The following is a 13,727-nucleotide window of genomic DNA, read 5'->3' on the forward strand; positions in this document are numbered from 1 at the left end:
TACCAATCGCCGATTGCTCCTTTAATTAACAACCTGATCAGATAAGCTAGATTGAATGGCTCCCAGTTGATCAACAACAGTGTAAAACAGCTTTTAGCTACAACCAAAAAGCTCAGGGAATCCAATGGTAGTTCTTACATGGTCAATTCTCCACCAATACAAACCCTAATCAAATGTGACATATTTCTGAATGCGAGAAGTCCTCTTTGCACTGCAGGTGCACATTTCAATCTTGGTGTTGGATTGACAAAATAAGCTCCACATGAAGAACCAAAATCACTATCAGGTCTATGCCCTCTCAATTTTAGAAATCAGGACTTTATCTCATCTTATACATGCTTGAATTTGATGAATATTTTCGATAATTGCAATCGTTATTTATATTTACCGGGCCGTGAAAGGATTTCATTAGCATGTGCTCAACACTGACCTCAGTTGCATCCCTATGGGGCCTAGTCAAAAGCAGTGTACTATATAGGGAATAGGGTGCCATTTGGGACTGGCCCCTTATCTCAGAAGCAGCAGAAGATTGTTTATCATCCCTACCCCCAGCAGTAGGTTACAGCTTCTCACTGACCATTGACTCACATTGACAACCCCTCCACACTGCTCTCACCACATATTTCATACGCAGAAGCACAGAAAATACAGTTATGCATAATTCAACAGACAGTAAAAACAGCTGACATAGTTAAAGTAAGTGCAAGTGTTTGCATGCGTTCAAATTTGTGGGGTTCTGTGTGAGTGCACATCTGCAATAGTGAGAGAATATAGTCTAGTGTTTTGTTTTTTAGAGTCTGATAGTGAGTCTGGGATAGTTACTCTCTATTATATAGGCTATAAGATTACTACATGCTTGTGTCTGACCCCCGTCGGTCAACAATTACTGATAGAACAAATCAATACTTAAAAAGTTGATTTTTTGCCAATCATTGGCTGTTTAATCGACAGACAGTTGATGATTGATAGACGTGTGTGTGTGTGTGTCCACTGAGAGCAGTGTGTGTGTGTGTGTGTGTGTGTGTGTGTGTGTGTGTGTGTGTGTGTGTGTGTGTGTGTGTGTGTGTGTGTGTGTGTGTGTGTGTGTGTGTGTGTGTGTGTGTGTGTGTGTGTGTGTGTGCGTATCCATGTGTGTGTGGCCTACTGTATCCATTGAGGGCTCTCCCAATGATCAATTTTCAATGTCTCTAATGACCATGAGCATATTGGCCCCACATAATAATGTGCAGGGGTAGTCTATGTATGCGCACCTATGTTGGTGACACCAAGAGAGGCATAGCACAGGCCTGTTTGTGCACATGTAAGTCACACACATTCTTCAAAAACAAGAGCAGAAATTCAGTTGGAGTTCAGGGGGAGGGGGGAGGTGCCCCATGAGCTTATTATTAACGGCTCCGTGACTCCCTTGTAATCACACGGTAACAAATAAAACGTCAACAGGATAGAGCGTCAGATAGTGGAGGGGAAGAGGGGGGAGTGTGGGAGGAGGGGTGAGAGAGACGCTTACCAAAAACGATGAAGTTGCTCTGAACAGAGGCTGCCAGTAGTGTCAATAAGCTCAGAGTCCATAGACCAGGGACCGGGTAAGAAGGGAACGCCATGGTCGGTTGGACACACAGATCTGTTTGTTCGTCTCAATGAATCCTCACGAGGGTAGGCAGAAGAGCACCGGAGTGTTACCGGAGTTTTACCTACAGCAGTGGAGATAAAACAACACCATTATTGATGAATTGCTTGCTTTCTGATTGGTTGGCTGGAGCTGAATAAACGTTTGGACATCGCTATTCACGTAACTGCTCCATGGGTTTTATCAATCTGCCTGTGTCGTAAAGTATCGGGTGGTGACGCAGTGATCAAGCCTATAGCCTACTGCCGTAAAAGGCAACTGTATAAATCACTAAAGGCGGAAAATCAGTGTCTGTTATCATTGCCCTAAATCAGGGGTTCTCAAAGCAGGGTCCACGGCCAGATCTCAAAATATTTATGTGTAATTTTTTTTTACATTTCATTCTTTTAATGAATATTACTAACAACTGTTTAAACAACTTTTGGCCATGGATCTGTGGAATAAGTTTAAAGTGTGCAATACAATACAATACAATACATTGTTCTATTTTTAAGTTGTTGTTCTGATTATGAGGGGGTCCCTGATGAATTTGTTATTACAAATGGGTTCCCCGGCCCCAAAAAGTTTGAGAACCCCTGCCCTAAATGTATTCAATCCACCTCTAAGCGTAAAGGTGCAGTGCCAATTATAAGCAGTATTTTTTAGAAAGTCAGTCGGAGTCTCAACTTACTGTTAGATTAGGATAGTAGTTAGGATAGTAGAATACACAAACTGCATTTTCGAAAATTGGTAGTGCATCAGCAGTTTTTCTCTTGTTGTGTCAGTCACTGACAGTCACTCAATTAGCCCATGTCAGCTAACATTTTATAAATTGCTAGGTACGTATCATGGCTGAATTACTGACCGGGCACACGAGGCACATGCCCAGGGTCCCCAACCTCCAGGGGGCCCTCATTGATTTTGTTAGTCACTCTCACTCAGATATCATATGAACATGGCATTAGTCATGGCAAAATGTGTAGAATTGGGAAAAATGTGCTTTAAAACGGCAATTTCTTCTTTCAATCCCATGGCAAAATGTATAGAATTGCAGGAAATTAGCTTTACAACTCCAAAGTTTTCTCTCCGCCGCATGGCAAAATGAGTAGAATAGCATGAAATTAATTCAAACCATTAAAAATGCTCTCTCTGCCTCATGCACAGAATTGCAGGACATTCACTTTAAGTCTGCACATTTGTCTGTCCACTGCCAAGACTGGGGACACAAAAATGTTTTTCCCACGAGGTGGGGGGGAGACCAAATCTTGCTTTGGTCCCCGAGAATGCTACAAACTGCCCTGTATAGGTGGGATGTTTTCTGGGACCAAAACAACTCTTGTTAACTACAAATAACACAAATCAAATCCCCCTATTGGCCAAGCAAAACGCAGGAGTGAGCAGCAAGAAGCCTGCACCTGTCGCCCGCTGAGAATTCCGTCTGTGCTTCACATGACACAGATGTAACGCACATTGTGTCACTATAATACATACCCTCAGGCTCTCACATGCACATAGCCTTACATGGCAGCCGAGGCAAGGCTAGGATCTATCCTCGAAATGCTCCTTCATTGTCACCGTTCGGTTCAGCGGAAGCGCGAGCCATGGCGAGAGAGAGGTTGCCTGCGGGACGGGCGGGCGAATATAGGGCGGGGATAGGATATGGCAGGGGGATGTTTATTCTTGGTGGAACCATTCGAAGAGTATGTCAAGAAAAACACAGAACTGATTGGTAGGCTATAATAACATTATTGCGGATCACCACTACAAGGGATTGGATAAGTCCAACCTAAAGATAGGTATAGCCTACAAGGCACCTGCAATGCTGCTGGATGCGGCGTAAATCTAGAAAGGAGCCCCGGTAGGAGCCACATTTCCTACACCTTTCTCCCAATAAACGAAATTAGCCTACGTGTGGAGGAAATCGGAGACACCTAGTAGCCTATAAACGTGGAAATGAAGGCGCAAACAGCGCGCTGTTGCAGCCACACGACCAACCAGTGTTAAAAGCCATGAGGGAAGGGGAGGGGAGAGACGGCGGGGCATAACGTAGCTACAGTCCAATAACAAAAAGCATATTCGCACTAAATTATACAACGCGTCTAGCGTTTTATTCCCGGGTCAAGATAACGGTTTACCTCCACCACCTGCCAGTAACCTAGGCTACTGAGCGAGGCGCACGCAGAAACATTCCAGGACAGGAACGCATCGTATTTACAACAGTGACAGGTGTCTCCCGTTCGCTTACAGCCCGGACACAGCCAACAACAATAATATTCCTAGGGACAGACATAGCAGCATACACACCGATATACGCCTCTGGAGTCCGGGTCCTGCACTATTTGTCGCCGTTGGTTCTGGTCTGGAAGTGGTCCTTGTGATGCAGGATAGCTGGCGCTGGATCTGATCTGGATATGTCTATATTGACTTTTTATCTTCCTTCTTCGGCTTCTTGTTTTTCTTGCGTTTTCCCTCTCTCCACGGCTACCGTTCACTGCAGCAAAAACAGTCTGTCTGAACGACAGGAGGGAGGAGGGGTGGCGTGTGGGGCGGAGGAGTGAGGGAGGGGGAGGGGATTTTAATACGATTTGGCCCGTACCATTCGGATAACAGAGCCAGCGCATACTGCCTGGAAGAGGGAGAGACACGCAGAGAGAGAGAGAGAGAGAGCTAAGAAACAGATTGAGATATATTTGGAAAGAAAGAGAAAAACTGAGATTTCATAGGCTATTCATATAGATTGTATGCCCAGTCATCTCATAGTATTGTTCTTAGCCTCTTATAGACAAATTAGAATTGTTCTTTCTTAATTGATCTTTTATCTTATTATAATAGGTATTTTTATTATTATATGTTTAGTCATAATAGTCTATAGGTAGAAGTGGTATCTAGGCATAGTCCCCATAGATAACTGATGTAGTCCTAGACCTAACACTTAAGAATCAATGTTTTACTCTGCTTTCTGAACTGGAGTTGGGGCCTTTTTGGCTGACAGCGCAAGGCGTGGTCTGTCTGAGTGGAATCAACACGCGCCAGGCCCGCCAGGTGGGTGTTCAGTGGAGGGGGGCGGTTCAACTCGCGAGGGGATTAAGGATTAGTTTTGCACGCGGATTAGTTCGTGTGTGTGGGGAGGCATGGGGTTAAAACATGGTGGATGGCGGCACGAAAAGCCCAATCACTACCATAGGCAACAAACAGGAGGCAGGAGGAAATCATTGTCAAACTGGGGGATAGGCAGGGGATCACCAAACTGACAGCTGTAGTAGCAGCAGGATTGTTTTTACAAATATAATGTCTCTTAAAATTCAACACATAGAGACACATATGCCTACTCATTGCAGCATTTTATGCGTCCGTATAATTCAAACGTGGTGTTTTAATTAGTTGTTGGAGAGGACTGAAATTGTAGTGTCTCTAAAAAGTCCCTGACAGGGCAGGCATGTAAGTGCAGGACAGCTCCAGGTGCTGAAAACAGAAGCACGAGGCAAAGAGTTGTCATTGCGCGCATTCCTATACGAGCGCCAGTTGCATAATCAACATAAAATATCAACATGTAATTTGATCTATTTTGTGATGATGGTGTAGGCCTAGGCCTAGAATACTTAATTTGTGTAATTGAAACAAATGTGCACACAGGCACGTGCAATGAGTCCAACGTTCAATTTGTGTTTTGATTTTTTTTTTTTATATGGCTTTGGCCTAATATATGATTAAAAGTAGTTACATAATGTAACACTCATTATTGCCCATAATTACAATTATTATCATCATTTTCCACATACTGGCAGTCAGAGAGGGTATAGCCTATTCTATATTCCTCATGAATGACTTATGGATAGATGTGTGAATGAATTCAGATCACAGAAAGAAAGGATAAGTGGGTGGAAAAGAATGCAAAGACAGATGGGTGTCTGAGTTAAGATGTCAAGCTAGAGCTGTAGTCTTCCAAGGGAAAGTGTCTGATGAGGTAAGTCACTCCGTACCAAGCGGCGCATGTATTGCGCACAGATTTCCGACTACTGCTAAAGGATATCGCGGTACTGCGATGAGAACTGATAATAAAATACATGGCTTAGAGAAACCAAAGCACATCTGTTCTGGAAATGGCATGCTTCGTTTTATAGAAAAATTATATTATTTTGCCACAGAATGTCCATTAGCTTATCTCCACATTGAGAGACAACATACACATTCGTATGGACACAATGTTGTAGTAAAATCAAAGGTATGCGTTAGGCTAATTTATACATATGCTAGGTTTATGTTTTCTAAAAAGCCACCTGGCTCCTGATATAACTCATCTCTGCCGGGACTCGAACCCGGAGCCTCTGGATTAGAAGTCCAGCGCGCTATTCCATTGCGCCACAGAGACTGAGTCTCACCAAATTGTGAAAAGAGGGTTTATATTTCTCCCTACCGTATACAGCATCCTCATCACGCAGCATCAGGACCACTTGGCTGCTGTTCACCGACAGACCGGTAGAGGTCGCGCTAACAGCATCACTATGCAGCGCCAAGATGGCGATATCAGTCTCTGTGCGTTTCATCTGAGGGATAGGCAAACATCTTTGATTTCATGCATAATTATGCTGAGTAATTATTTGAAAAATACAATATTAAGTGCATTTGTAACAATTCATGTAACTTGTAAATATCAGATACAAGCATCCGATAAAATTATGCTCTTATCATGGAGGTTTCCCCCTATCTCTCTTGGTGAATACAATCTATTACTCTTTCCTTATGTCACCTCTTTTTCTCTAGACCATGCGCTCTCTGAGATCTAAAGGGCGTAAAGTAGCTTATATGTAGTAGCTTAAACCGTGCGCCATCACACGCAAATTGATTTTGTTCAACCACACCAGAAGCGATCAGGGCGTGCAGGTTGAAATATCCAAACAAACTCTGAACCAATTATATTAATTTGGGACAGGTCAAAAAGCATTAAACATTTATGGCAATGTATCTAGCTAGCTTGCTGTTGCTAGCTAATTTGTCCTTGTTTAAACATTGGGTTGTTACTCGTCTTCTCCTCCTTCCTTCTTTTTGTTCTTTGGACTTTATATGGCGGTTGTCAAACAACTTTACAACTGACAGGAGTGTGGACCTCATCTTTCAATCACCCATGTGGCTATATGCACCTAAAAACCAATGAGGAGATGGCACGTGGGTATATGCTCCTAGAAACAGGAGGTGGCAGGTAGCCTAGTGGTTAGAGCGTTGGGCCAGTAACTAAAAGGTTGCTAGATTGAATCCCTGAGCTGTCAAGGTAAAAATCTTTTGTTCTGCCGTCATTGTAAATAAGAATTTGTTCTTAACTGACAAAGGTTAAATAACACAATGATGGGAGAGGCTGTACTTGCAGCATGTTGAGCATCACAAACAGAAGCAATTTGTATTTTAGCGCCTGGCCGTGCATCGTTCTTGACTGGAATCAGGTTGGAACCACCAAGACTCTTCCCAGAGCTGGCCACCTGGCCAAACTGAGCAACCAGGGGAGAAGAACCTTGAACAGGGAGGTGACCAAGAACCCAATGGTCTCTCTGACAGAGCTCCAAAGTTCCTCTGTGGAGATGGGAGAACCTTCCAGAAGGACAACCATCTCTGCAGCACTCCACCAATTAGGCCTTTATGGTAGAGTGGCCAGACGGAAGCCTTTCCCCCCTGTAGGCTGTCTCGTCATTGTTGGTAATCAAGCCTACTACTGTTGTGTCATCTACAAACTTGATGATTGAGTTGGAGGCATGCGTGGCCACGCAGTCATGGGTGAACAGGGAGTACATGAGGGGCCTGAGCACGCGCCCTTGTGGGGCCCCTGAGTTGAGGATCAGTGTAGGGGTGTTGTTTCCTACCTTCACCACCTGCGGGCGGCCTGTCAGGAAGTCCAGGACCCAGCTGCAGAGCCCACAGCTTAATGATGAGCTTGGAGGGTACTATGGTGTTGAAGGCTGAGCTGTAGTCAATGAACAGCATTCTTACATAGGTATTCCTCTTGTCCAGATGGGATAGGGCAGTGTGCAGTGCGATGGCGATAGCATCGTTTGTGGATCTATTGGGGCGGTATGCAAACTGAAGTGGGTCTAGGGTGTCAGGTAAGGTGGAGGTGATATGATGCTACATATGTCTCGTGTCTGAGCCATTAAATTGCGACTCCACTTTGTCTCTGTACTGGTGTTTTGCCTGCTTGATTGCCTTACGGCGGGAATAACTGCACTCTTTGTATTCAAACATATTCCCAGTCACCATGCCGTGGTTAAATGCGGTGGCTCGTTCTTTTAGTTTTGTGTGAATGCTGCCATCTATCCACGGTTTTTGGTTTGGGTATGCACTATATAGGAAATAGGGTGCCATTTGAGAGACAGACACACACATTAATAAGCAGCATGTTGAGGCCCACCATTATATCACAGCCTAGTATTCTTTACAGACAGCAACAAAACAAAACCAAACAGGATCAGGTGCAGAGAGAGAGAGAGCACAGCTCCTGTGTGGCTCAATAAGAGGTGTAGCCTCAGGCATATTGTAGTTAGTTCAGAAATCACAACTAGTTTCAGACGTAGTGTACCCACATCCAATAACTTGCAGGTGCTCATCAAATAAAGACAGATACATGCATGCATACTGATGAATGCTCCCATAGTTTAATACGTTTCAAACACCAAATCGCGGGAACATTCAGCAAAGTGCAGTTATCCATATCAGTGGCATCCCATCACTCAGGGCAGGTGGGGCAGAGCAAAAATAAAATATATATATTTTTTTTCTTCTAAATTGGGGGGGTGGTTTGCCTGTTTTGCACAATACGTGTCACATATCAGTTTGCAAACAATGTAAAAAAAAATATATATATATCATTGAGTGAGGCTGTTCAAAAATGCAGGTTTTTCAGCTTAGCTCAGTGTTTTCTGTCTTGGTTGTGCGAGCGAGCAGAAAATAGGAGCATTGCACCGTGATTGGCTCAGTGTTCTTTCACTCATGGGGACACTACGTCATCGCCAAGTTTAAGAACTTAGTAAGGGTATACATCCAAAATTTCAGCCCTTTGGGTCCTGCCATAGAGTTATATTACAAGTTCCCTTCCAGGAAGGCTCAAGGTCATTGGCCGCAGATAAAATTACTTAAAATCACATTATACGTACAGTAGCTTTGATTGGACTGATCATGTCAACATCTTACTTTATAAGTCTTAGCTAGCACTCATCATCATGAATCAAGTCGACAATCTACTGGAAAATCCTTTTTAATCCTTGTCATATGAAGATGAATAATTTAGAGAAACTATATACAAAACGTATTGGTGCTCATCGGCCATTGGACATAAAGATTACACAAGTTGGAAATCACAAATTCAACAATGAGTGGTTTATAAGGAATCAGTGGCTAACTGCAAGCATTGGAAAGCAATCACTAACATTAGCCTGCTATTCAATGGAGTGGTTTTTCTGTTGTTGAGTTTCCACCATAAATCCAGAGAATGCCAGACTTTGATGAAAGTATGATGACAAAATTTGCCCCCAAAGGACCGCCGCGCCACCTTCACAAGGTGAGTCCAAAAATGTATTGTATGCTGCTGCATAAATTATATAACATGCAAAGGAGATATGTATACTGTAGCTAAGAAAGTATTACTAAGTGTATGTTGTGTAGTAAGCTGTTAGTAGCCCATGTGACTCACCGTAATAATTTGGTCTATTTTCACCAATGCGGCATTGTAAACACATCGTTCGTGGCCGGTGTGTACTTGTTTGCAAACTTTTTTTGTACAGCTTTGACAGTGCTACTGATAGTAGTGGTGGCGCTTGGCTTGCACGTGCAAATTCAGCACACACAACATTCTATAATAGAATTGTGTTATTTGACGTGTCAAATTAAAAGCTTATTTAACACTTCAAATAGTGTTATATGACCTATGTTTTTTGACATGCAAAAACCCAAACTGTGTTCAATGTGCCTCACCAATGTCTATTTTCACCTCTTAATTTCACCTACTGTTCTAACTTGGTGGCGCACATGTAGCCTATAACCTGTTTTAGAGAAATGTTATCGAATATTGTAAGCTTTCATTGTCTGTTTATATGCCCCCTTTATTTATCCTACGGTTCTGACTTGTACAGGAAGTACACTGTAAGAATGGCCCATGTTCTGAATTCTGTCGCTGTACATTTCAAAAGTGCTGAACAAATAGTTATATTGACTATGTCCGTCGTTGCTTGCTAATTAATGTCTTAATCGAAATTACAGATTGCCTCTTATCCGCTCATCGTCCCCTTATGCCATAGTTTGTACATCTCAATTGTCAGTAGAAACCACATTTGTTTATTAAGCAAGTCAGCCATGTTTTTTTTTTAAAAGGCAGTAAATGAGCCTGAATGAACTGTTTCGCTGTCAGTCAAGGCTCTGCTGAAAGCCAGGTGTAGCAGCGGTAAGGTGTTGGGACTGATGTTGGGACTGATGTTGGGACTGATGTTGGGACTCTGCTGTTAGGCTAACAGTTTGTAGGCACCGTTATAGTGCAATTAATGTACTGTTTAGTGTTGTGTAGTAGCTTTGCTGGCATGCATCCCACATTTTGTTTGCCCCACCAAGATTTACATGATAAAATCGCCACGGATCCATATATATATATATATATATATATATTTCAGAAAACCATAACTCAGTCAGCTTTCATATCAATCTTCTGCCCTGGCAACAAAATGCTATTAATGGTGAGGTGTGATGTGGACACATAAAACAAAGTAATGGGACTCTGTCTCTTCCACTAGGCTGATCCACATGCTCCACTCCCGCTGTGGCGGAGATACAGATATGGACTCAGATCGAGACAAAACTTGGGGCTTGAATAGATAGATTTGAGTTGAAACACCACAAGCTTAAGCTCTGACTTGCAAGTGGCATTAATGCTGATTTGAAGCTCTGAGTGATGTAAATGTGGATCTATTGCAGATAAATGGAAGACGTAAATGGAGACAAATGTAGGACATTACCATGTGAAGAGGCAACCTGTTTACTAATATATATATATATAGCACTATTTTTGACCAGAGCCATATGGGCCCTTTGTCAAAAGTAATGGACTTCATAGGGAGCCATTTGAGAAGGTGACATTATTGTTCAGTTAGATAACAAACAGGGTGATATTATGGTCCTATTTCCATCATTTCAATTTCATTTTCTCCATCACACAACAGTATCCTTTTCTAGCCTTGTGAAACCGGACTGATCTCGCCATAGGTAAGTAAAACAGAATGTGAGCTAAGTGAAAAAACATTAGTCTGAGACCAGGCTATGCCTTTCCATGATAAAAAAACAGAAGAAAAGAAATATAGGTTAGACATATTTATTTATTAATTCATTCATTCATTCAATTACTGTGTTGGGGACACAAAGACCAGAACATGAAAACAAAAAAAACATCTCTCGTGTCTGCCCCCTCTCCCTCTTCCTGCACTCCTTTTTTCTGGTCTCGTCATGCTGCTCACATGTATGCAATGGCAGCAATGGAGGTCAGTATTGACAGCACAATGACCACGTAGCCCGAGCGATACACCTCAGGAATCTTAAATCCCTTACCGCTATCCCAGAACTAAGAGAGAGAGAGAGAGCGAGAGAGCGAGAAAGAAAAGGAGAATATATTAAGGAAAAACAAGGACCGACAGACAGTGTTGACTTGTGTTGTTGTGCGCTGTGGACACAGTACTTACCAGATGGCGGATTCCGTTCAAGGTGTGGTAGGACACAGGGAAGGCAATGCCAAACTTGGCAAGGCTGAGCAGAGCAGGGCCAACGGACAGGGAGTGGATCAGGTCAAGGTAGTATGGATAGTTACCTGGCAACACCAGTGCTAATAGAGCAAATGCTGAGATACCTGAGAGAGAGAAAGAACAATAAATATATGTTGAGGTCTGTGATCATGTGGGCCTTTCCACATACGTTACAAGGTTGTTACATTACCTCCACTGAGTCCCACTCCTGTGCCTCTGTGTGTGATGGACATCATCATAGGCAATGACCACCTGCAAGACATAGGGTACCATGACAACATGGCCATCACACATACAGTATATAAACACGGCATTTGTAGTTCACACTGGATATAAACCCTATCAAGTTCAAGTTGAGGGCCTGAGTTATTACCAGCCACGTCATCTGACGTTTAATCTAATACACTGTGGCCTAGCTGGTCCAGCAAAAGTGATAAAGGATCATTACATACATAAAGGAGTAAATTATCTTGTGAGGAATGGTTGTTTTGTGCTTTAAAAAGGTACTTGTCACAATACACTGAATCAAAGCTGTGTCTATGGTCTTTCCTTGGGATGAATCGCTGATGGCCTGGAGACTCAATGGAGTGTACAAACAGAATCAAGCAACTCAGCACCAAATTCAACAAGGACAGCTATTACTGAGGTGCAGTGTGAGCTTCTTCATTATCACACATGTAGTCAACTTACTTATAGATGGTCAGATGTGGCGACACAGGTCGGTTCAATTTGTTGTTTTTGGCCCAAAACGTGTTCATTTCCTCATTTGCTGTGGTTCCCATTGGAACAGCACTTAGAGGCACAGAGACAAACTGAATTTAGAACACATAAAGGCTATAGGACACGTACACATACAACATAGCCTTTATCTACGTAGAAAAATAACAGAGACACAAGTGTACACAGACACACACTCGACACATCTACTCACTGTCTGTATAGAATGCCAAACTGAGGGCGGAACAAGCAAATGCCCTGTCGGGTAAAGGTCCTGAGAGAGAGATGAAGCAAAACACATGTAGTAATGTTAGTAATAACAAGGTTAAAGGACAAGATTCGTTTCACTGAGCAGCTTCCTTCTTAATTCATTACAGCTTGTTTGATATTGGTGAGAAGGTTGCGCAATGGCTCAATTAATAATGCACAAGCAATCATAAACTGCGTGGTCAAAGTTCAACATTTCAAGGGTGTTAATGTTCAAAGACCCTAGAAGAGCAGAGGTTACTGGGCCTTTCTATATGAGGAAGAAATACTAGTATGCTAGCTAGCTAAGTAGCTAGTAGTAAAAGGGTTCAACTTCTATTTGGCCCACACGTGATGAGAGGAGTCCCTAGCTAACCTCACATCCAAGGTTGGGACAAGCTAGTTAGTTACGATACTTCACAAGCAGGCTAACGTTAGCTATCTAGATTGGCCGTTACATCCATGGAATGTGGACGCATGGCTTCCATACATATGTAGAGCTCATTGTAGCGTTCATTAGATCTAAAAATAACATGTACATCTCAAACCTGTCGTCACAGGAGGAGTTAACTATTTAACTTGTATGCGCAGCAAGCAACAATGCTATGACGCGGTGACGCAAGCTGTCTAGCTAAGTTAAACAATCCACTTGAACATAAACTATTCTAAATGAGTATTACGCGTCTAACCAACAAACGAACGGAACCCCCAAATAAAATGTATCAAAGTTAGTTACGGTACAGTTAGCTAGCTACTGACCTTAGAAGCAACGCCATTTTTTTATTTGACAGCTGGAACAGGATATGGCGTATCTAGATGTTATGCCGCGTTCGGAACAACTAGGAACTCGGAAATCTCTGACTGACAACTCGGAAAAAATCGTTTTGAACGGTCATGCAATTCGGAATTTTTACTCGGGAAATCGGGCCTCTTTCTAGAGCTACGACTTTCCGACCTGAAGATCACTGACATCATGAATTGACCTTGTATTTTCCGAGTTACCAGTTGTTTTGAACGAGGCACCAGTTCCGAGTTCGCAGGGGTTCTGAATGCAACATTATTATATTTTTCCATGACGCTACGTCATAATCCCGCCTATTTCTACAAGGTATCTTCTTAAAATGTGATTTGAAACCTAAACCTAACCACACTGCTACATTTATGCCTAACCCTAATCTTAAATTAAGACCAAAAAGCATCAACATTTTTACAATATAGCCAATTCTGACTTTGGTAACTAGTGGAAACCCATGCACTATTTTCACTCCACTTGGATACTTTTTATTTATCCCTTATTTTACCAGGTAAAATGACTGAGAACACGTTCTCATTTACATCAATGACCTGGGGAATAGTTACAGGGGAGAGGAGGTTGGGATGAATGACACAATTGGAAG

The 13,727-nt window shown here is 42.6% G+C and overlaps 2 protein-coding genes and 1 non-coding gene across 10 annotated transcripts in view; all 3 read right to left on the reverse strand.

Moving 5' to 3' along the window:
• LOC106600493 (cell adhesion molecule 3) overlaps window positions 1-4,158 on the reverse strand; it is a 58,499-nt gene extending 54,341 nt beyond the window's left edge. For all 6 annotated transcript variants that reach the window (XM_014191883.2, XM_014191882.2, XM_014191880.2 and 3 more), the window contains exons 1-2: window positions 3,911-4,158; window positions 1,508-1,691 (exon numbers count right to left, since the gene is read on the reverse strand). In XM_014191883.2, the coding sequence (XP_014047358.1) occupies window positions 1,508-1,601 (94 nt within the window). In that variant the 5' untranslated portion in view covers window positions 1,602-1,691; window positions 3,911-4,158. The remainder of the gene's footprint in view (window positions 1-1,507; window positions 1,692-3,910) is intronic.
• A 1,743-nt stretch (window positions 4,159-5,901) lies between these two features.
• On the reverse strand, window positions 5,902-5,975 carry trnar-ucu (transfer RNA arginine (anticodon UCU)). Its single transcript has one exon. It is a non-coding gene; the product is annotated as a tRNA-Arg (tRNA).
• Window positions 5,976-10,929: 4,954 nt separating this feature from the next.
• On the reverse strand, window positions 10,930-13,364 carry LOC106600492 (succinate dehydrogenase cytochrome b560 subunit, mitochondrial). Of its 3 annotated transcripts, none has more exons than XM_014191877.2 (6): window positions 13,090-13,364; window positions 12,299-12,358; window positions 12,058-12,159; window positions 11,558-11,619; window positions 11,308-11,471; window positions 10,930-11,189 (listed from the first exon to the last, which is right to left on the reverse strand). In XM_014191877.2, exons 1-6 carry the CDS (start codon window positions 13,104-13,106, stop codon window positions 11,082-11,084), a joined length of 513 nt encoding a protein of 170 aa, XP_014047352.1. In that variant the 5' UTR covers window positions 13,107-13,364; the 3' UTR covers window positions 10,930-11,081. The 3 variants fall into 3 exon arrangements, with proteins under 3 accessions (XP_014047352.1, XP_014047354.1, XP_014047353.1); XM_014191879.2 differs by lacking the exon at window positions 13,090-13,364 and adding an exon at window positions 12,879-12,903; XM_014191878.2 differs by lacking the exon at window positions 13,090-13,364 and adding an exon at window positions 12,870-12,893.
• Window positions 13,365-13,727: the final 363 nt, after the last annotated feature.

The sequence above is a fragment of the Salmo salar genome, chromosome ssa03 (assembly GCF_905237065.1).
Source record: "Salmo salar chromosome ssa03, Ssal_v3.1, whole genome shotgun sequence".
Classification (NCBI taxonomy): Eukaryota; Metazoa; Chordata; class Actinopteri; order Salmoniformes; family Salmonidae; genus Salmo; species Salmo salar.